Source organism: Rhinolophus ferrumequinum, chromosome 12, assembly GCF_004115265.2.
Source record: "Rhinolophus ferrumequinum isolate MPI-CBG mRhiFer1 chromosome 12, mRhiFer1_v1.p, whole genome shotgun sequence".
Classification (NCBI taxonomy): domain Eukaryota; kingdom Metazoa; phylum Chordata; class Mammalia; order Chiroptera; family Rhinolophidae; genus Rhinolophus; species Rhinolophus ferrumequinum.
The window spans coordinates 72,285,941-72,307,431 of record NC_046295.1 but is presented as its reverse complement, the minus strand read 5'-3'; the positions used below and the strand labels follow the sequence as shown (position 1 = coordinate 72,307,431).

Genomic DNA, 21,491 nt, shown 5'->3' with positions numbered 1-21,491 from the left:
TCAGCTTGCACATGTCTGCTGTCTGCCTGAGCAGTTTCATATTCAGATTTGTTTTGAGGCTTTCTGGTCTGTTCAGTTCCCCATCTGTTGCAAGACCCCATAAATCGTGCTTTGTTTCCTCCACACCAAACTACATGCCAGTCATTCCTCCAGGATCTACTGATGCCAAAAAAAGTTACCAACATCTTTGCCACCAAGTTCACCAACTTAATTGTCAGGCGTTGTATGACCTGCCACTCTCCCTCCCCCAGGCACCGCGCAAGGCACCGGAATACAGACGGAATTAAGATGTTCCTGCCCTGGAGAGACTTTTAAAAAAGTTATATTAAGTTTATTGGGGTGACGTTACATAATACGATTATATGCAAGTAGGTCTCAAGTGCACAATTCTGTAGTACGTTCATCTGTATGTCACATTGTGTGTTCACCACCCAAAGTCAAGTCCCCTCTTGTCACCATATGTTTGACCCCCTTTATCCCCTTCTGCCCATCCCCAGCCCCTTTTCGGGTTGGAGAGACTTAATCACATTCACTTATGCTCTCATGCCTTTGCACACGGGGCTCTTTCAGCCGAGACTGCCTTCCTGACTTCTGGGCTTGGCAACTTGCAGCTCACCACGTTTCTACCAAACCACATCTTCCCCCCAGAAGAATTACTTGTACCCTGCTGCCTGCCCTCATAACCCTTCAACCCTCATCTGCTAGAGCATTTGCTACTGTGCATCGTGATTTATTTACAAGTTCATGTCCTATAGACAGACTGTGCCTTTTTCTTCCCTGAGTCCCCAGTGTCTGACGTTGAATTGATGCATAATAATGTTTACTTGAATGAAAGACTAAGTCCATGAAAGAGGATAACTATTCTTATGTAGGATGTGTAGGAGAGCAGAGGTGGGAATGAAGGGGAGAATAAATGTGCTATTCTAATATCTCTGTTACCAGCAGGGGGAGAGATGGGTTTATAAATATTCCATCATGTAAGCCTTTAGGTTCTAAGGTCTGAAAGGCCAAAGAGAGGCCCAGGGTTTTTCTGAGTGACATCTCAAATTTATAAGGAGCCATTTTACTTCAAGTGAGAGTGGATATGACCTCGATTAACTTGAATCATGTCACCTTATGGCAGGCTAATTTCTATTATTCCATTGAATACTTTGTTATTTCTTGTTCCTTATTGGGGGAGGTTGAAAAGTGCTGGTGGTTATTTATTCACAGGTTCAAAGCTATAGGCAACAACATTCTGTCCTCTCTGAATAACATTCAATGCAATATTGGAGTTGGAGAGTTTAGTTATTTGTTCCTGACACCCGCGGTCTAGGACTGCTAGGAAGGACCCCTCTTCCCTCTCTGAACCTGGCCCTTTGTTTTTCTTTCTCAGTAACCACTCCAAAAATGCACTCACCCTTTCTACAGTTCCCTCCTCTATGACTCACCAATGTGTACTTCTTGCTTTGACTTCACTCCCACTCCTGTTATTTCTACTCCCATGCAGGATAGTTCCAATTAGATGTCCTGTTGTCCCCACAAACTCAGTACTTCTGAAAGTTAACTCTTTCTCTCCCAGAAGTACTCCCACTTCCATTCACTCGATTCTGTCAGTGGCTCTATTGGGCACAGAAATCGGGAGGTGAGGGTGAGGAGTGGCAGAATTCCCCCGGCAGATAGACGTAGGAGCTGCGTCACTACTTTGGTAGAGGAGGTTCAGCACTCTGGAGAGCTCCTCGTGGGGGCAACTTCCCCACTCTGGGCCCTCCCGTGTTCCTTCCCCCCACACACCAGCCCCGGTTACACCTTCCTGTCACCGGAATTCTACGGTTGTTAAAGAAACCTCGTTCTCATCCATTTCTCCTAGGCTTCGTTCTCTGGGGACTAAGAACATACTGGGGCTGGATTCTGTTCCTTCCTCCACCACTTACTGGACACACGACCGGCAACTAAGTTATCTAATCGCTCTGACCCTGTTTCTTCATCTGTAAAATGGAATGGCAGTGTGTCTGCCTACTTGACAGTGTTGCTGTGAGGGCAAACTGAGGTAGCACATACAAAGTGCGAAGCAAACCATATACACTCAATACATACTAGCCACGATTTTTATTATTGTAGGATTTATTGGCACAGTTGTACCAGTTCTTCATAGCAGTATGTGCTGGTACGACTTGAGACAGTGGCACGTCTCCGGGACATTAACAGGCTGGTTTGAGGGGTCAGGAGGAGCAAATGAGTTTGGGGGGCAGAGTCCATCCTCCTTTATCTAGTAAGTCCTCTGGGAAATCACTTCTTTGTCCCTTGAGTGCATTATTAAGACAGCACTGGGTACTTTACGGTCAGCCCAAATCATAATCAATTATCGTAAAAGAAGAGCAGGCCCTCACAGATTTGCAGAATGGGAAACACCCTGCGTGTGGCAAATGGGGAAACAGGCCCGAAGACATCCAGTAATGCCCAAGGTGGCTCGGATATTTGTGGCCGCGGACCGCGGAGGACTGGCTCTCCCGGCTCTTGCTTGCTCTTTGCTTGGTCTTTGCACGTGCTGTTGCTTCCTCCTGTGGGAACCCCTTTCCCTCTTTAGTCTTGGCAACTTCTCTCCATCTCATCAAGAGTCGGCCCAAATGTCGCCTACCTCCCTGAGCCTCGGTTGCCTCTCCTGTGAAATGGGGATATAACGGCTATTCCTAAAGTTGTGTGGTGATTAAACATGACCGTGTGGGTAAAGAGCTTGGCTCTTAGGCCAGCGGGTAGTGGATGTGTGTAAGATGGTGGCTACAAGCATTACAACCATCTGTTTACCTGTCTGATGTAAAGTGCGGCGGCTGCACCGTGAGCTCTTGGAAGGTCAAGACTGTTCCATTCGTCCTCCTATTTTCACCTCTCCAGCCTCGTCTCCTACCACTGAGCCTCTGCCCCCATGCGCGGAAGCTCTGGACCTTCCCTGAGCACCGCCGGCCCAAAGGCACGAGCTGCTTGTGTGCTGAATGGATGACCTAGTGCTCTGGCTGAGCCAGGTTGCCTTTAGGCCGACTTCTATGGGAAGTGATTCCTATGGGAGTTGCCTCTGTGGAAAGTAGTGAACTGGCCTGAGTAGCTGGTTAACCAGGGATGAGCTGCACTCAGAGGTGTCAGAGTGACTTCAAGAAAAGTTGTTTGATATCCTGGGTGGAGGTGGGGGGAGGAGAGGTGGGGAGGAAAGCGCTGCTAAAATGGAAACCTGATTTGCTTTGTTTCCATTTCAGTTAGTAAACACATTTAAAGTTTTGATGTGGAAGACACTGGGTAATTGGAGGCCTAGTGGTGAATTGATATAATTTACCCACAGTGAGGGAGTAGAGAGCAGGGAGATTACTGGGGATAATTTTGCAGCGCGTAATGGAGTTAATTTATAATTGATATTGGAGCTCTTTTCCATAGGCTGAATTATGACGGAATGGAGAAAGAGTCATTTAATGTGGTTATTTTGTTGTTTGTATCACCCTCATGAATTGGAAAGTGGAAAAAGAACGTAGTGCTAAATTGGTATCTAATCTTTTCGGAGCTATTTGCTAAATAAACTGGAATTTTAATTAAAACTGCAAACCAAGAGATAAATCACTTTAGAAGTTTGTGGAGTTTTTCTTTTTCTCTTGCCTAATATAATTACCACTAATAAAGATTCTTTACGGGTGGGAAATTAGACACCAGAATAAATAACTGGAAGAGATTGCTATGTGGCACTGAAATTATGAAAGGGGCAAGGTTAGCCTCCTCTTCTACTAACATGGGCTTTTTTTCCTATAGTTAAATTGTTTGGTAACAATTTTGATCTCATTAAAAGTACTGTGATCAGAAGCGGAAGCTTCTGGACAACAGGCCTCACTGCAGCTCTTCCAGCTTTAATTCATATGAGTCAATTATAATGAATGGATTTAATAACAAATACAACCTGCTCTGGTGATTAACTCAGTGAACAACGAATGGCGTGCTTGCCCAGAGTATCACATTTGCAGTAACGACGTACTGAACAGAAAAGGGAAACTTCATAGATCACGAGAATTGCTACTTTCCAGCAAAAGCTTGTTAATTACTTATCCTCTTGCTATATTTATTGGCTCTATTAGAGGATGAGTAATCATTGTCTTCGTGAGAAACCCACTGGAGCCAGACGGCACCTTTCCTAACTTGGAAGGCTCCTCAGAGGCTAGTTATCCCTGTGGGATTCTTTCCATCTCCAGCGACCAGGAACCTGGAGGAGGTGGGACAGGAATGTTAGCCCATGGGCATAAGAGAAGGGGCTTCTTTAAAGCACGTGGGCTGTCAGAGTAGTTCCTGCAGGCTGAGCTGATTGTTGCTCTTACTCCTCCATGCCTTCTCTTCCCCACTTCTATTCCCAGTGTGTTCTTCCTCTCTGCCCAGTCACCACCCCACCCTGTCCCCTTTCTCCCAGCCGTGGCCAGCTCCCTCATGGTCTGGCTGCCCTCAGTCTCTTTCTACCTCCCCTCCAATGTCCGGTCCGGCCTTGCCCTGCTTAAGCACTGCCGTTGGCTCCCCTCCACCTGTAGAATCAAGTTCAAGCCCTTCAGCTTGCCGTGTGAGCCCTTCACCATCTGTCTGGGCCTGGAGGACCCCTCCAGCTTGGCTCCAGGCACGAAGTCCTCTGTTCTCCTGGACTCCCTGCCTCGCAGGCACTCTTCCCTCTGCCTGATTTCCTTTTCATCTCTGCCTGGCAAACACACCAGCTCAAATGGCCTCTCCTTAGTTAAACTTTCCTCACCTTGAGCGGAAACCTTGCTCCTCCTGGGCCCTCACTGAGCACTTTGTCAGCAGCGTGTTCTTGTCTGTTGACTGCCTCTACCCCTAGGCTGGCTCCTGAATCCCCGGAGCTATGATTCACTGCTGTCTTCCGAGAGGTGCCTCTGCTTTCTCTACCACAGCGATGTCTGGAGATTCTGCCTCTCTGCCTTTCTCACCATGGGACTCAATTAGGTGAGGAACAATCCAGGAGGCTTGTACCCCATATTCTGTAATTGGGCGAATGTAACTCCTGGGAAGTGCCAGGCCGTTCATGTTCTTTAACTTGCATAGTTACTTTGAATCTTCATAACACCCCCTGCGAGGGAGACTTTGGGAGTCCTCTTTCTCAGATGATGAAACCAAGAGCCTTAGTAGTTGGCAGGGCTGAGATTTGAATCCAGGTTCTTGAACTGAAGTCAAGGAGTTTTCATGCAATACGGGCTTTCCCAAGAGGTTGGGGCATACCCAGGAGATAGATCTACATGGCTTCAGATACCTCGAGTGTACTTTGTGCACGTTTAACCTGAGGCTGGTTCTAGAAAACACCCCCACCCACCAGCTCCTTTGCATAATATCATACCAGCCAAGAGGTGAAGGGTTATGGGAAAGAATGGAAGAGAGGAAGGAAAGCAGCAGTTTTTTGAACACCTGCACCCCAGGCATTGCATACCAGGCACCATGCCAGGTGGTTCAAACACATTATTAATCCATCTAATAGCCCAATCACATTGCCAGTATTGTTCCCACTGAGGAAACAGGCTTGGAGTTGCCCCATGTGTGTGCTTCTCCCCCAGCGCCATCCAAAGATGCCGTGGACAGGAAGCGGGCTGTTCCCTCACCAGCACGTAGAGGCCTTTTCTCATCAGCCCACTTTCCACAGGCAAGAGGGAGCCTGGAATCTCTATGGCCCCTCAGCTGGGTGGCTGGCTCTTGTCATCTGTCTGGGAAGATAGCAATGCCATTGGACGAGATGTGAGCTTGAAAGGGGCTGGCCGCCTTTTGATATGCTCGCATGGGGCAGGTAGAGCCATGTTCCATCTGTCAAACCCTTCAGGATTTGATGGATTTCCCCCAGTAGTTTCTTCCTGTGCTTGCTTTCTTGATTGAAGAAAAGAGTGTTAAACTTTTAGTCCATCCTTGAAGTGCAATTGCTCAGTCCTTTCCTTGTCATAACTGGCCTTCTCTGGACTTTTCTGTGCTATGTTCTCCCTTGAGTTAACTGCAATGGTTTTTTGTTTTTTTCCCATAGACGTATTTGCTCTTTTTTTTTTTTTTACAGATTAATCCGTCTATTCATCCATCTATCTTGGTGGAGTCGAAAGGGCACAGTGTTTGAAGATAGACCGACATGACTTCAAATTCTGGTTTGCCACTTATTAGCAATAGGATTGTATTTTTTAATGTGCAAAACAGAGGCATATCTGTAAGATACCTGTCACATCATTAAGTGCTCAATAAAAGTAATTATTATGTTCGTTACAAAGATATATTAGTCTTCAATCCGTTCATTTTCAGAATGCTTGCTTTCTCTATGACCACGTTCTAAAACTGGAAGGGTGTATTCATTATCTGCTGCTGTGTAACAAATCTCCCCAAAACTTAGCAGCTTAAACACTACCCATTTATTACCTCACATAGTTTCTGAGGGTTCGGAATCTGAACGTGGCTTATGTGGGGGTTTTGGCTCAGGGTCTCTCCCGAGGGCCACAGTCTTTGAAGACTTGACAGGGGCTTAAGGATCCACTTCTAAGCTCATTCACATGGTTGTTGGCAGGAGGCTTTGATTTCTTTCCTCTCCCTAGGCTTCCCCAAAGTGAGTAACAATGAGAGAGAGAGAGAGAGAGAGAGAGAGAGAGAGAGAGAGAGGAGAGAGAGAGACAGCAGTCTTTTTATAAAGATAACCTAATATTGGAAGCATCCTAACCTAGTATCGGGAGTACCACAGATGTGGGCTGGGCGAGAAGCAGGCATGTAAATGAGAACACCGTATAAGCGGTGGCACCAACAGAGTGCAGAGGGAGCACGTGAGAGGAGTCTGGTAACTCTGCCTGGGGGCAGCATAGCTGGTTTCCCAAGTGCAGGTACGTACACCCGGCCATCTCATTCAAGAGCTCCTCCTAACGAGGCTTGATATTCTGGTGGCATCTATTTTAGTTGAAGTTACTCTTTGAGGTGATTTCCTTGGACATTAAAAATAATAACCTATGCTATGGAACAGCAGTTTACTGTTTACAAAGTGCTTTTCCATGAATTACTTCAGTCCACATAACAGCCCTGGGAGGGAGACGGGTTTTATTGCCATTGTTTTCCTCCCTGTAGAGGAGCCGCTGAGCCTTAGAGGGACAGGGTGCGAGTGCCCAGGTCTCCGGGTGGGGTGTGGCGGGTCGGGGCCTGAGCCAGGCTCTTCCCAATCCAAGCTCAGTGCTGTGGCTACTGCACCTTCCTTGGGTTCCCCCTGAGCACTCCAGGACCCTCATTTTGAAGCATCAATTTGGATCACTTCCCTCTGTAGATATATTACACATATGCTTGCCTGTATCAAAGCTTATTTGCCACTTTTATGCCCCGTCACTTGAAAGATTTTCTGTCCGTGAAGAAGCTCTCAGAAGAAAATCATTCACAAAGTACAGAAAAGTGAATTGTGCTTTCATCAGCATGTGCTGTGGAATTTCATTCTGCAAAATCCCTCGGGGGGTTTGGACTTGCTCTTTGGGCCATTAGAAGAAGGGACCCTAATATCAGTTCCTTAAAAGGACATTTAATGGGTTCAGTTCTTGTTTGAGACTGGCTATTTTGCAAGTGTGTTTTCGTCCTGCTGGGCAAGAGGGAAAGGGATTTTTGGGTCCATTCAGGTGAATATGCTGAGGGAAGAACTTCCTCTGTGGCAAAGACGGTAGCATGTGGGGTGAGGGTAGGTTAGTTGCCGTAGCTCATGTGTGACTGATAAGCACCACGACCAGCTCAAGATCACCACCACAGTTCAAGATCAGCTGTGGCTAGTTCCTCACTCCATGGGCCTGGGAATCAGGCAGACCTGGATTTGACCTGACTCTGCCCTTCCTAGCTCTGGGACCTTAGGAAAGTTATTTGATCTCTCAAAGCTTTGGTTTCTTCATCTGTAAATAGGATTCATAGTAGCACCTTCCTCATAAGGTGGTTGTGAGGACTAAATGGGATAATATATGCCAAGTGTTTAACACATAGTCATAGTAATAAATATTCCATAGCTGTTAACTTTGACGATGGTGACGATAATGTATTTGAGTAGTTGCTACACATCAATGAATACGGCCCTGTATTCAGGTATTCATTCACGAAAGCCACTGCAGGTGTTGTTCACCATGGTGTCCGTGAACAACTACAGGCTTCAGAGAGTTTTTGAACATCCTAAAAACATACGGAGAAATTTGTGCATATGTGTGTTTTTCTGGAAAGAATCTCAAAGTGATTGTTGTCCCCCCCCCAAAGGTTCGCTTTCACTTAGAATTAAACATTTACAACCCCCCCACCCCCGTCCTTTTATGGCTTGAGATCTCATTTCTTTTTAGGGCTGAATAATATTCCACTGTCTGGATGGACCAGTTTGTTTATCCATCACCTACTGAAGGACACCGTGGTTGCTTCCAAGTTTGGGCAGTTTTGAATAGAGTCGCTGTAAACATCTGCGTGCAGGTTTCTTTGTGGACATACGTTTTCAACTCATTTGGCTTTTAAGCCAATTTTTATACCAACCATCGACATCTTAACAATATCAAGTCCTCTAATCTGTGAACAGGGGATGTCTTTTTTACTTGTGTGTGTCTTTAATTTCTCTAAGCAGTATTTTGTAGTTTTCAGTGTATGTCTTTTGCCTCTTTGGTTAAGTTAATTCCTAAGTGTTTTATTCTTTTTGATGCTATTATCAATATAACTGTTTTCTTAATTTCCTTTTTTGGATTGTTCGTGATTAGTATATAGAAAAACAATTGATTTTTGTGTATTGATTTTGTATCCTACAACTTTACTGAATTCATTTCTTATTTCTAACAGTTTTTGTTGTGTGTATATAATCTTTCAGGTGTTTGTATATAAGATCACGTCAGATGCAAACAGAGATATTTTACTTCTTGCTTTTCACTTGAGATGCCTTTTGTTTCTCTTTCTTACCTATTCCTCTGGTTAGAACTTCCAATGCCCCGCTGGACAGTGCTGCTGAGAATGGACGCCCATGTCTCATTCCCGATCTTAGAGGAAAAGCTTTCAGTCTTTCACCATTGAACGCGATGGTAGCTGTTTAAGCGGTATTTAAAAAGATCTTGAGGAGAGGGGGGATTATGACCTCCTGGGACCTATTTAAAATTGTGTTTCTCTGTGTTCTCAGCACCTCGCACGGTGTCTGGCACATAGTAACTATTGAATGAATGGATTAAGGAAAAAGGCAGTTTCTCAAAATGGAATGAGCTAAAGGCCCTTCTGAATGAAGGGTTGATTTGGGATCCGTGAGGGTGGCAAGGCGTCAGAGGTTGTCCACTGACACAGGGCGGGCGTTGGTCCCACATTTCAAGCAGCAAAGCCGCGTGGATCTTGGTGAACGTTGCTTGGATACTCACTTCGTAGAGCTACTTCCCTGGTTATTTCCCCCTTCTCTGTATTAGCACGTAACAGCTGGAAGGAAATAGCATATGTTGCGTCTCTCTGTATTTGTGACTGCTGAATTAATAGCTTCAGACCATTGGATGCAAAGAAAATGAGTAAAATGCTATAAATTATAGATGTAAGTTGTTAATGCTAATCGAGTGTATAACATACGCCTCACGTTGGCACAGCCCTGAAGCAATGTGAATGTGCTTGAGTCAGTTTGCCTTCATTTTAATTTGGACTAGTCGGGAAGCACTGCGTCCCCACCGCTTCATTAGTAATGCTGTGTTCTTCCATTGGAACAGAGCCCTTCCAACTTGGACTAGATAAAAATTCTGATTAATTATAGTCTTAGAGTGGGAAAATCAAATGATTTTATTTCATGTGTTGGCATTTTTCTTCATCTGGACTTTAAACAAGCAGGTTCTAAATATGAGCTAACATATCCTCATTTTTTTTCCTTTAACAAGGGTCATCTGAGTTGCAGTTTTAAAAAATGCATTCTATAAACGCAGAGTTTGATAACACTTTTGTAAATGCAGAATTTGATCAAACTTGATTATTTTGATAACCTAGGCTGTAGTGGCAAGAGCAGGCCCTTTTGTCTCAGTGAGGGAAACCCTGTAGCTTGTGCAAAAAGGGGTTGGATTCTAAGAATGCGAGGCTGTCTTAGAGGATCCAAGGACAGGAAGGCCAGCCAGGCTCAGGAGGGTTTGGGCCCAGGACCGAGAAGCCCCATGGACTGAGGTCACTCAGTCTGTGTCTCCAGGGCCATGAGGGGCTCACCTTTACTTTTCTCTCTGCACCTGCCTCTTTCTTCTCTCTCAGCAGATTGGCTGCCTTTGCTTCTCTGTGCACACTGCCAAGCACCGCTGCCCAGCTCTGGCTTTTTATCACTTCCAGTTCAAGGGCCAGCAGAGGCGGCCTGATCTCTGATTTCCAAATTCCTGGAAGGGAGAATCTGGTTATCTCATTTGAGTCAGATGACCGCACCTGGTTTGTTCATTTATTTGTTTAAAAAGTCTTTGTTGAATGCCAGGAACTGCTTTAGGCGCTGAGGATGCATCTTGCCCTTGGACCTCGTGTGTGTGTGTGTGTGTGTGTGTGTGTGTGTGTGTATGTGTGTGTGTGTGTGTGTGAGAGAGAGAGAGAGAGAGAGAGAGAGAGAGAGGGACTTAAAGCTCATTTTTGGGGGGACTAGATTGAGAGTTGTAATTTTCAGAGAAAGAGAAGTATAGCTTGGGATCCAGATGGACCTGGATTCAAATCCTGATTCCTCCCCTTAGCAGCTCTGTGTGACCTGGTTTAGATTACCATTAGATTAGATTACCATTCGCAGCCCCAGTCTTCTCATCAGTAAAAGGGGAGTAATCCTTTCTAGGTACTTATAAGGATTAAAATGAAAGAGTGCCTGTAAAGTCATGAGTCTAGCGCCTGCCACATAGAATCAAAATTCCACCCATCCCTGGTTGTGACCCTGAGCGAATTACTTAACCTGTCTGAATCTGTTCCTTTGTCTATAAAATGGGAAAAAAATATCAGCTACCTCATGTGCTTGTGAGGTCACGGTGAGGACTGAACCGTGTGATGTGTGCCAGGAGTTTGTACACGATAGACATTCAGTGTGGTCACTGCTCCTCTTATTCTTGTTATTAGTCACATTTTTTTCTTTCTTCCAGTTCCCTTTTGGCCGACGCTTGCCTTGTGACATCTACTGGCATGGAGTTTCATTTCACGACAATGACATATTCTCTGGTCAAGTGAACAAGTTTCCAGGTATCCGTTGTTATTGTTGGCATTTAAAAACGTTTCCAAGGCTGAGTCTCAGGGTACATACACTCGTCTACAACACATGACAGTGCTTCACGATTAAACTCAACGACTTTTAGTTGGGAACTGCTGCCTCGGTGCCATTTCCTTGAGAGGGACGTTAATGCAGAGGAATCAGGACTTAACCCACCAAGGGTTTAATGATTAGAGGCTCAAACACACAAAGAGACAGGCTCTCCTGGTCTAATTCCACTGGGGGAAGAACATGATTTTCACCTTTTGGATTATAAATATAATACAGAGGTGTCATGAAGTGACTATACTCTCAAAATGAAAAATATAGACATTTTTCACTTCAATAATTTGCAGGAAACAGAAGTACTAAAGTTCTAGCACTATGTCACAGAAATGGAGTTAGCAGTTTTCATTTTCTTTAAGTATCATCTTTGGAGGAACCATTTTTAAAACCCAGGGCAGCAGTCTCCGTGCTGGGAACACCAAACTGCAGACGGCCTCGGCTCTCACCTCAGGGCGTTCGTTGTCCCAGCGAGTCACCTGCCAGGGGGACTCAGTGCCAGAAAAGTGGCATAGCCAACACCTTAAGATAGCCCCTCTCTCTCCACTCCCAGCCCCCCATATGCCTTTTCACTTTGTTTTTCATCTCCACCACCCTCTTCTGCTCTTCATTTTTTTTTAATGGCTAAGTGAAGAGGGTGGTTACGGTGAGCAGGTGAGCAGAAGTGCTTAGGGGAAAAGGTTAAGCTGGATCTGAGCGGAGCCAAAGGGGCTGCCACTAATTTTCAGAAATTTTAACATACTGCTTAAACCATATTATAATACAATAGTAAATATTTTTTTAAAAAGAACGTCACCCTGAATCCCATCCCTCATTTAACAAAACCACAATGTGAATATTTCCATATTTTTTCTGAAACCTTAACCACGTTTATGTATCATTTTTACATAGTTGCTGTGAGAGTATAGTTGCCTGAATATAAGGTGATTTCTCTTAGTGTTATACTATTGATGCTTATTTTAAAAAGGTGAATCAACTTACTCTTTTTCTTTGGTATTCCATGGCAGATCTTTGAAAACACCTCAGAAAACCCAGTGTCCATATTTTATACACTGGCTAGTTGTGCCACATCCACTAGGGGGGTTTCATTTAAGCATGCACTCTACCACAGGCCACACTTGGCTCAGCTTCATTTAGAAGGATATAGGGCAGGAAACACAGCTTGCCAGCCAGTCAGTGTCAGGCACTTCTCTCCGGTGGCGTCTTTGCAAGGGTTCTAGAGGCCAGTCTCTGGCCCCTCAAGTGAAAGCTCCAGTGCAAAGAGACAAGACCCCCCTGGTTTGGTGTGGGTCTGTCTTGGCTCACACACCCTATAGGAGCCAATATCTTGTGTAGGACTTCACCACATAGCTTCCAGGGTCTCCCCCGTACCCCTCATCATGCTAAGGGACAAGCATCACTACACTCAGGAAAGCCTGAAGCTGTGGCTTTCTACCAGGGATTTATGGATTTTGCCAATCAGGTCATTTTAACCATATGCTTTGTTGTCTAGGAACTTAGCTAACTTTCCACCATTATTGATTTCCAGAGGAATAGAGCTAGAAAATTAACCCAAGGTCAGATTCGTCCCTAGAGAAGGAGAGAGGGTTTTGTTAGCGAACAAGAACAATTCCTGCAAACGGTTTCTTGCACACAGTTTAATGGAAAAAGCTATTCTTTTCTTTCTGCTGCTCAGAAAAGGTGACTTTTTGATGCCACTAAAGGGCTTCCTGGGATATCTGAGAACATAATTTGAAAGAGAACAGCTCTTTGAATGAGGACAGAGTTCCTGAGACAAGAATCATCAAAGGAGGCTTCATTTACATTTTCCCTGCTCCCTCCTGCTTCAGCTAATGGCTGAGAAGGAAGGAAGTAGCGGTGGCTCTACATTTGGACCACAGATTAGAAACACAGAGAAAAATATCCCCCAAAACACTAGTTTCATTAAAGGTGACATAAGAATATTCATCTCTAAGAAGCACGTTTGTCCCATCCCATGTTCCACATGCCAGTGATTAGAACATATAATTTTCCACTTTACTAATAGCAGTTAATTAGCTCTAATGACAAAGCAGGCTCTTGAATATCTAGGCAGAGGAACAGGGACGCCACACGCTCTGCTGTGTGAAAGGCAGCAATCATTAGCAGTGGGCTGGTTGCAGAACCGTCTGCCCTTCGGCTCCCGTTGTGTCCAAGCTCATCTTCTGTCCCTTAGATATCCCATTATTTTAAAAGTGCATTTTGTGTGCACTGTATATTACTTAGAGTAAGTTCTAGTGGACGTGCCAGGCAAGTACAAATTTCCCATGCTGAATAAACTGAAAACTTTTGGATGTGCATATGAAAATAATTTATTTTGTTTGTGTCAGCACATTAGCTTTTAGCTACCTTTTTATGGGCAATTTCCTTCAAGATGTGTTATTATATCTTAACTGATGAATTCAGACTTTCTATGACAATAATCTGATTTAGATGTGTCTCTCTCTCTGCTTTAAGAAAGGGCAAACCTGTCAGTTCTCAGCTTACAAAGAACTTTTGGTGAGTTTCATGATCTGAGATGTTGGCAGCACATGGCAGGTGGAGCCTGAGAGCCCATCATGAGGAGGGGCCTTTCTGTCGAGAGGGACAGGGCTCCCTCCAGTGAAGAATCTATGGGGGCAGCCATGTGTCAAGCACGGGCTGGGCACACAAAGACAAGGAGAAGGGCATGTAAAGAGGGAAGTCAAGTACACAATAAGTGCTATGCCAGAGGAAGCTTGGGGTGCTGTGAGAGTTTGGAACGAGGGCAGGTGACCTGACCCAGATTTGCTTGGGGGTCAGGCAGGGTGAGAGATCCTGGAGGAGAAGATTGACATGTGAACCGAACCTCCAGGATTGGATGGGCCTGACCCTCATGCAAAACAAGGGAGCAAAGTTGGTGCAAAGATGTAGAGTGCTCAGAGCACACGGCTCACTCAGTGAAGGGCAAGTGGCCCACAATGGTTAGAAAGGGTCAAGTGTGACGGGCAGAGAGGTGATGGACAGAGACCAAAGGTCATGGGAAGCCACTAAGGAATTGTTAAACCAGAGAGTGACCTGGCCAGCTTGGATTTTAGAAAGTTTAGCCAGAGAGTTGCACTGGGGATGGGCAGAAAAGCTGAGAGGAAACGGAGAGAGAGCTAAGCGGTTACTGCAGCATCCAGGCAAAAGATGGCCGATCAGTGGTGATGGGAATAGAGAGAGGAGTATTTGTTGTTTGATGGTTGTAATGTGTTTTTGCCAATAATTATTGTTACGAATGATATTTGGATTGAATAATGCTCCCATCCTAGCTGAGGTTTTATTATTATTATTTTTAAGCTGGGCAAATCTGAAAATCAAGCTGTTACCACTCCTGGTAATGCCACACCCGTGAGACCCACCAGGCCTTGAGCCTCTGTCTCTGTGTAGCCGACAGAAACACCCAGGCTCAGAAGGAGTGGCAGGAGGCAAGCTCTTGGTGTGAGAAGCTCTAAGCTGAGCGAGGGGTTTTCCTAGTCCACAGGGAAACTGCCACAGCAGGGACGTCTGGGGTCAATCTTGTTGAGAAACCCGGCAGGCATTGTCCTCCAAAGAACCTTTTAGGGGGCACCGCAGTCCCAGGCAGGAGGACTCCGGCCCTTGCAGGGGAGACCTGAGGGGAACAGACGAGGAACTTCGGAGAGAATGAGGCAGAGGCGTTGCTAAGGCAGCCACCCAGGCAGCAGGAGCAAGACAGGCTACTCAAACTTGGGGACGAAACAATGGAGCCTCAGGAAAACAGTTAAAATCCCCCTTATCTAATTGGAGTACAAAGTTAGGGTCAAAGCTTCCCTTGTTCCCAAGCTTGGGGGTTGCTGATGGTCAGACCTAGAGCTTCCACCTCAGGTCAGGATGGGTCCCAGAGCCTAGGGCAAGGGTCACAGGTAGGGCCAGGTCTGCAGCAGCTTAGAGAAGGGAGGCAGAGTCTGGAGCCAACAGAGCCTGGCTACCACCCCCCTTTTCACATGTTTACTCTGGGAACACGTGCTCTGATTCAGCAAGAAGCCCAACTAGTCTTGTCAGCCTCTTACTGAGGTAAAATGGCACTCCCCACTTCTGTGTCTGAGCCACGGCCAGACCCAGGCATGTCAGCGTCCTCCATGTGGGGTTGAGTCAGGGGTGAGAGACGTTCTCCCTGGCAGCACTGGGGGGAAACACAGCCTCGAAATGGTGCAGGAACAAAAGTATCGTTGGTAAGTGGATTGACGGAGGGCTACACCGGTGCTTTCTGAAGACAGGCATTCAGGCAGGATTAGGGATAACTGTGTCCAGCCGGCAGTCTGGAAGCGTCTGGGAAAAGTAGCCATCGGCTTGTAGGGGTGCTTCTGAAGTTGGCTGTTTTTAGTGGAGAACTACCTGGAGACAGACACAAAGGTAAACTTGCCAAGAGGCCTGTTGGCTGGTGTGGGGACTGCCAAACCACATCACGAAAGGAGCCAGCGCAGATTGAAAATGAATATTTACTCAATTTACTGGACATTGATTTTCACAAAACTTTTCTGGAGCATTCAAATTGTGTTTCTGTACTCATGGCACTTCTGTCTGTGTTGTGTGAGTCCTTCTGACCTGCCAAGGGATTTCTGACCCTTCCCCTGTCACAGTGCCACTCAAATACGGAAAATACCACAGCACTGTTTGGTCAGGAGGCATCATCTATTTGATATGATGTGATGTGTTACAGTTAGTTAGAAGGTTTTTAGTTTAATACTATAACTGAAACAATTCCAAAGAAGCTGAAACCTTGTTTTTGTGTACTTTGTGTTCAGCTGCAGTTTATAACTCAAAATTTCTAATTTCATAGGGAATTAAAAGGAATAGCTATAATTTTCCAAAGTATTTCTTGGGAAGCTCAGAACAGGGTCCTCAGTGAGGTTTTTTTTTTTTTTAATATCGAAGAGTCCACGTCAGAGCACAATTTATAAGTGCTTCTTAAGCTCCTTTATTTCTTATTTAATCCTTCTCTATATCCTTCTAAACAAGAACTAAGAACCTGGGCATTGACATCTTGAAGCTGCGATCTTTAGATTTATTGCTCTTTTTAATATGCCGAGGGAAGCAAGAAGTAGGTTATTAAAACCCTCATTCTCAAATGTTTACCCTTTGCTTCCTGAACATGGGAGTTTAGAAAAACCTCATTCATTCTGATTGTGCCCATTTGGAATGTGTGACAATTTGGACATGCCACGCTTACCTGGAACTTTGTACTTTCTATTAAAAATAACTTTGCTAAGCAAATTTCTAGTGTCATTGATGGAACTGGGTAGCCTCTTTCAGGGTGAAGGCCTATTTTTGCCTCCATTTTTAGCAGGGATATTCACCTTAAGAAATAAGCATGCTAAAATGTAAAATAATTTTTACCTATTTGCTTAAAGTTTGCTAAATTATACACTCAGTTTCTTCTCTTGTCAGTTACTAAAGATGTGACAAGAAAAAAAAGTCCACTATTCTTTGAAAATGTTTTATAAGTGAGACATTTCAATCCCCTCTGGGCAAATTAATGCGATCTGATCCATATCAGCATCAGTACTTAGAGCTGAAGAACTCCTACAGATTCCATTTTTTCCCCTTAAACTATGAATTATGCTGATATCCTTTCCACTCCCTGTTCTTATTTCAAGGAGACAGTTTTTATGCTGAAAAGATGTATATTATATTTTTCTATTTTATACCTTTTGTTAATACTCATAAAAGACTAAAACAAAGCAACTTAAACTTCTTGTAATATCAGCAGAGTCCACTAGATAATATTCTCTAGGGCTTAAGATGGAAGGAACCCCAGAAGTACATATGGTGGCCCCAAATTAAAGAGGATAGTAAGTTTTAAGTGCAAGATGGAAATGCTTCTCTTTATTCATTATCTAGGGAGCTGACAAAGAATGGAATAATAAGCTAGGTGGAAACTCATTCCTTCAAATTGATGCTTCATTTTTATAAGGAAACAAAATTCACCTATTACCTGAAGTTTTTCATTAATTTGCTAGGTCTTTCCAAACCATGAGTCACCGCTGTGGGGAACAACTCATACCTTTTTTTTTTATCTTGTCTGAAAAAGTCAATATGTCGGGTGGGTGGTTTTAAAAGTCCCAAATAATGGTTGTTTTATAGCTAGTAGCTCACTGTTGTTAAAACCTCACAGCTTCTCTTCTCCCCAGGCATGACGGAGATGGTGCGTAAAATTACTCTGAGTAGAGCAGTGAGAATCATGCAGAATCTCTTTCCTGAGGAGTACAACTTCTACCCTCGCTCATGGATTCTGCCTGACGAGTTCCAGCTCTTTGTTGCTCAGGTAGATGATCGATGGCACTCTGAACCTATGACCCTTGAATTATATTATGGTTGCAGCTGTGTCCTGGGTCCTGTGCTGGGAGCTAAGACGGGCCAAGGGGAGTGTTTAACTACACAGTAGGTGTTGGCAGCAGTCATGGCAACTTGCAGACTTGAGCAGGGAGGGTGACAGGTAAGTAAACTGAAGAAGTGGGTCGTCAAGAGAAGAGGCTGATATTGGGAGCTGGGTCACGGGGTTGCATTTGCAGCACCAGGTAGACAGAGCTGGGGCAGGTGCATGAGCCCACAAGAGGATTGGGACTGTTTAGGTGAATCCTAGAGGTGTGGTCGCCCCAGCATCCCGTGGCACTAAATGTGGGAGGCCAGGCTCCGCTTCAAGGCCAGGGAGTAGGTCTGACAAACTGAGGGTGGGGGGGCGGGGCACCTTTTAAGTGTCCTGCTTTAAATGTGTCCCAGAATCACCTTTCAAATCACCCATTCCATATTGAAGAGAAGTATTTGAGTATGAAATACTTTGGAGCCTTCACCACTAATGGTGAAACAGAGCCAATAGGGAAGCTGAATTCAGAATTGCCATTTTGGTTAGTCTTTTCATGATTTCACTTAGGACCATTTCAAAGCCTTTGGCCACAGGTTCCATGCCATCTCACATCTCTGAGGGTATCTATACAACAAATGCCTACCTAATTGTCATAAGGTAATACCATGTATGGGCCCCACTCTGCACCTCCAGGCATTCTGGTAGGAGTTTCACATGATTTATTTTGATCCTCATAGTGAAGTTGGTTGTGTTGTTATCCCCATTTTATGGATGAGGAAACTGAGGCTTTGAGAAATTAAATGACTTGTTTGAGAAATAGGATTTAGACTTAGAGCTGATTTCAAGGCCTATGCTTTTTATACTGTGTTATTTATTGCCTGCCTGTTGTTTTGGTTTTAATATTAAATTATAAAACTTGTAATAAAATTATGATTTATAAAGCACAAAGAAAGCTCGAAGTGATAATTTTTAAAACGAAGCTCTCTATGGGATGGTGGTCACATGGGTCTGTCTATACATTTTAAAAAAATTCATCAAATTATAACTTAAAATAAGTTTCATTTTATTGTATGCAAATTATGCATAAAGTTTTAAAAATAAACTATTAGCGTTTCCCCATACTGACCCCCACAATGTCCCACTTTTGTGGCTCTGCTCACGCTGTTGTTCCAATGTGGAATACCTTCCTTCCTATTTCTGCGACTCTGTAGCTAACAATTCTGTCAGGCGGAATATAAGTGAGATGCCAGTTTGTGCCTTCAAAATCAAATAAGTGAAAAGAGCACGTCCGTCATCCCCAAAAGTTCCTGGGTGTCTCTTTACAGTCAAGCCCCTCAATGCTCCCACCCCACCCCCACCTCCCGGCCCAGGCACCTCCTGATCTGCATTTTCATCATAGATTAGTTTTGCCTGTTCAAGAAATTCATATAAATGGAATCCTACAATACAGTATGTACTTTTTTGAGGCCTTTTTTCTTCCAAAGTTATATTTTTGAGATTCATCCATGTTTGCTGTGTACATTAATAGTTGGTATTTTTATTGCTGAGATGTTTTCCATTGGATGACTATTCCACAATTCGTTTATCCATTCACCAGTTGATGGGCGTTTGAGTTAATTCCACTTTGGAGACGTTATAAATAAAGCTGCCATGACTAATCATGTAGATATACGAAGACAGACAATGAGGTTCACGAGCTTGTTGCAACAATGTTGCTAACCTTTTTTGATATCAGAGGGATTATTCATTATGAATTTGTACCAACTGGACAAACAGTTAACGAAGTTGACTATTTGGAAGTGCTGAAAAGACTGCTTGAAAAAGTTAGACGAAAACGACCTGAACTTTTCTCCAATTCATGGCTCTTGCATCACGACAATGCACCAGCTCACACAGGCACTGTCTGGGAGGGAGTTTTTAGCCAGGAAACAAATAACTGTATTGGAACACCCTCCCTACTCACCTGATCTGGCCCCTAATGACTTCTTTTTTTACCTGAAGATAAAGGAAATATTGAAAAGAAGACATTTTGATGACATTCAGGACATCAAGGATAACACGATGGCAGCTCTGATACCTATTCCAGAAAAAGAGTTCCAAAATTGCTTTGAAGTAGGGTTTCCCGGTGGGAATTCCTGCCTGTTCTCAGGAATTTTCTTTGCTTTCCCATTCCCAAACCCTGAGATATAAACTGTTTTCTGTTCTTCACGATGAATCGTTTCCACAAAGTGACGGCCGATACTACCCACCACCTGGATTCAAGGAGCCAATTTTCCCAATTTTCCGACCAACTTTTCTTGGGATGCAGGAACGGAAAAGTGAACAAAATTCCCGAGAACAGGCTGGAATTTCCTCACGGAAACCCTAGCGATAAATAGAAAAAGTGTCTAAGAGAAACATTGTGAGTAGTACATTTGTTTCCCATTATGGGTATTACTGGGTTCAAGGAGCCGATTTCCCGACCAACTTTTCTTGGGATTGGGGAATGGGAAAGCAAAAAAAATTCCTGAGAACGGGTGGGAATTCCTGCCCAGAAACCCTCCTTTGAAGGGTGGACTAGGTGCTGGCATCGGTGCATGGCTTCCCAAGGGGAGTACTTGGAAGGTGACCGTAGTGATATTCAGCAATGAGGTATGTAGCACTTTTTCTAGGATGAGTTTGCGGACTTAATTGTCCGACCTCGTACATTATTATTATTTTTGCTTTGAGAAGTCAATTATCTTATAAAGAAACTGAAAAATGAGTATATTTGTCTGCTATACCTACCCATATATTTACACATCCAGCATTCTTCATTCCTTTGTGTAGGTCTGGGATTCCATCTGGTATTATTTTCCTTCAACATAAAGAATTTTCTTTAACATATTTCTTGTAATACAGGTCTGCTGGTGGTAAATTCTCTCAGCTTTTGTTTGTTTGGAAATGCCTTCATTTTGCCTTGAGTTTTAAAAATGTTTTGAAATAATTTTGGACTTACAGAAAAGTTACAAATAAAGTACAGAGAGAGCTCCCATAGACCCTTCATCTAGCTTCGCCTGTTATTAACATCTTATACAAGTACTGAACCTGGGATTTACCATTGATATAATATTACTAAACATCCACACCCCTTCTTTGCATGTTTTCTATTGTCCCCCTAATCTCCTGTTTCTGGGACAGGATGTACTCCAGGATCCCTCATTGCATTTAGTTGTTATTTTTTCTTAGTCTCCTCTGAGCTGTAGAGAGTTCCTCATTCTGTCTTTGTCTTTCATGACCTTGACTCTTTTGAAGAGTACTGGCCAGTTATTTCTTTAAGAGTGTCCTCACCTTGGTTTTGTTTGATTTTTCTCATGATTAGATTCAGATTACACATTTTTGGGAAGAAGACCACAAAAGTGATGTTCTCAATGCAGCACCTCAGGAGGTACAGGGTGTCAAGAGGTCTTAATTCGGGCCACGTTAACTTTGATGTCGCTTAGTTAAGGTGTATCTGCTAGGTCTCTCTCCTAGAAAGTTACTACTTTTTCCCTTTGTAATCATCAAGTATCTTGTGGGGAGATATTTTGAGACTATGCACATAGCCTATTTGTCTCATATGTTGTTTGAAAAATCAACTTCAATTAAGGCATAATTGACATACAGTAAACTATAAATATTTAGAGTATGCAGTTTGATATGTTTTGATATATGTAAAAACCCCATGATATCATCACCACAATCAAGATAATAATGAACACATCTATCACCCCAAAATGTTTCCTCATGTCCCTTTGTAATCTTTCCTCTCTTCCCCTCCCTGACATCTACCACCCATCTCCAAGCAACCATGGATCTGCTTGCTGTCAAGATTACACTTTCTAGAATTTTATGTAAATGGAGTCATAGAGCTGGTAATCTTGTGTGTGTGTGTGTGTGTGTGTGTGTGTGTGTGTGTGTGAGGCT

At 43.9% G+C, this 21,491-nt stretch overlaps 1 protein-coding gene across 1 annotated transcript in view; it reads left to right on the top strand.

Moving 5' to 3' along the window:
- The window catches only part of TTLL11 (tubulin tyrosine ligase like 11), a 206,363-nt gene that overhangs the window by 26,553 nt on the left and 158,319 nt on the right, over positions 1-21,491 (top strand). The window contains 2 exon segments of the mRNA XM_033123502.1: positions 11,058-11,154; positions 17,395-17,528. Coding sequence (XP_032979393.1) covers positions 11,058-11,154; positions 17,395-17,528 — 231 coding nt within the window.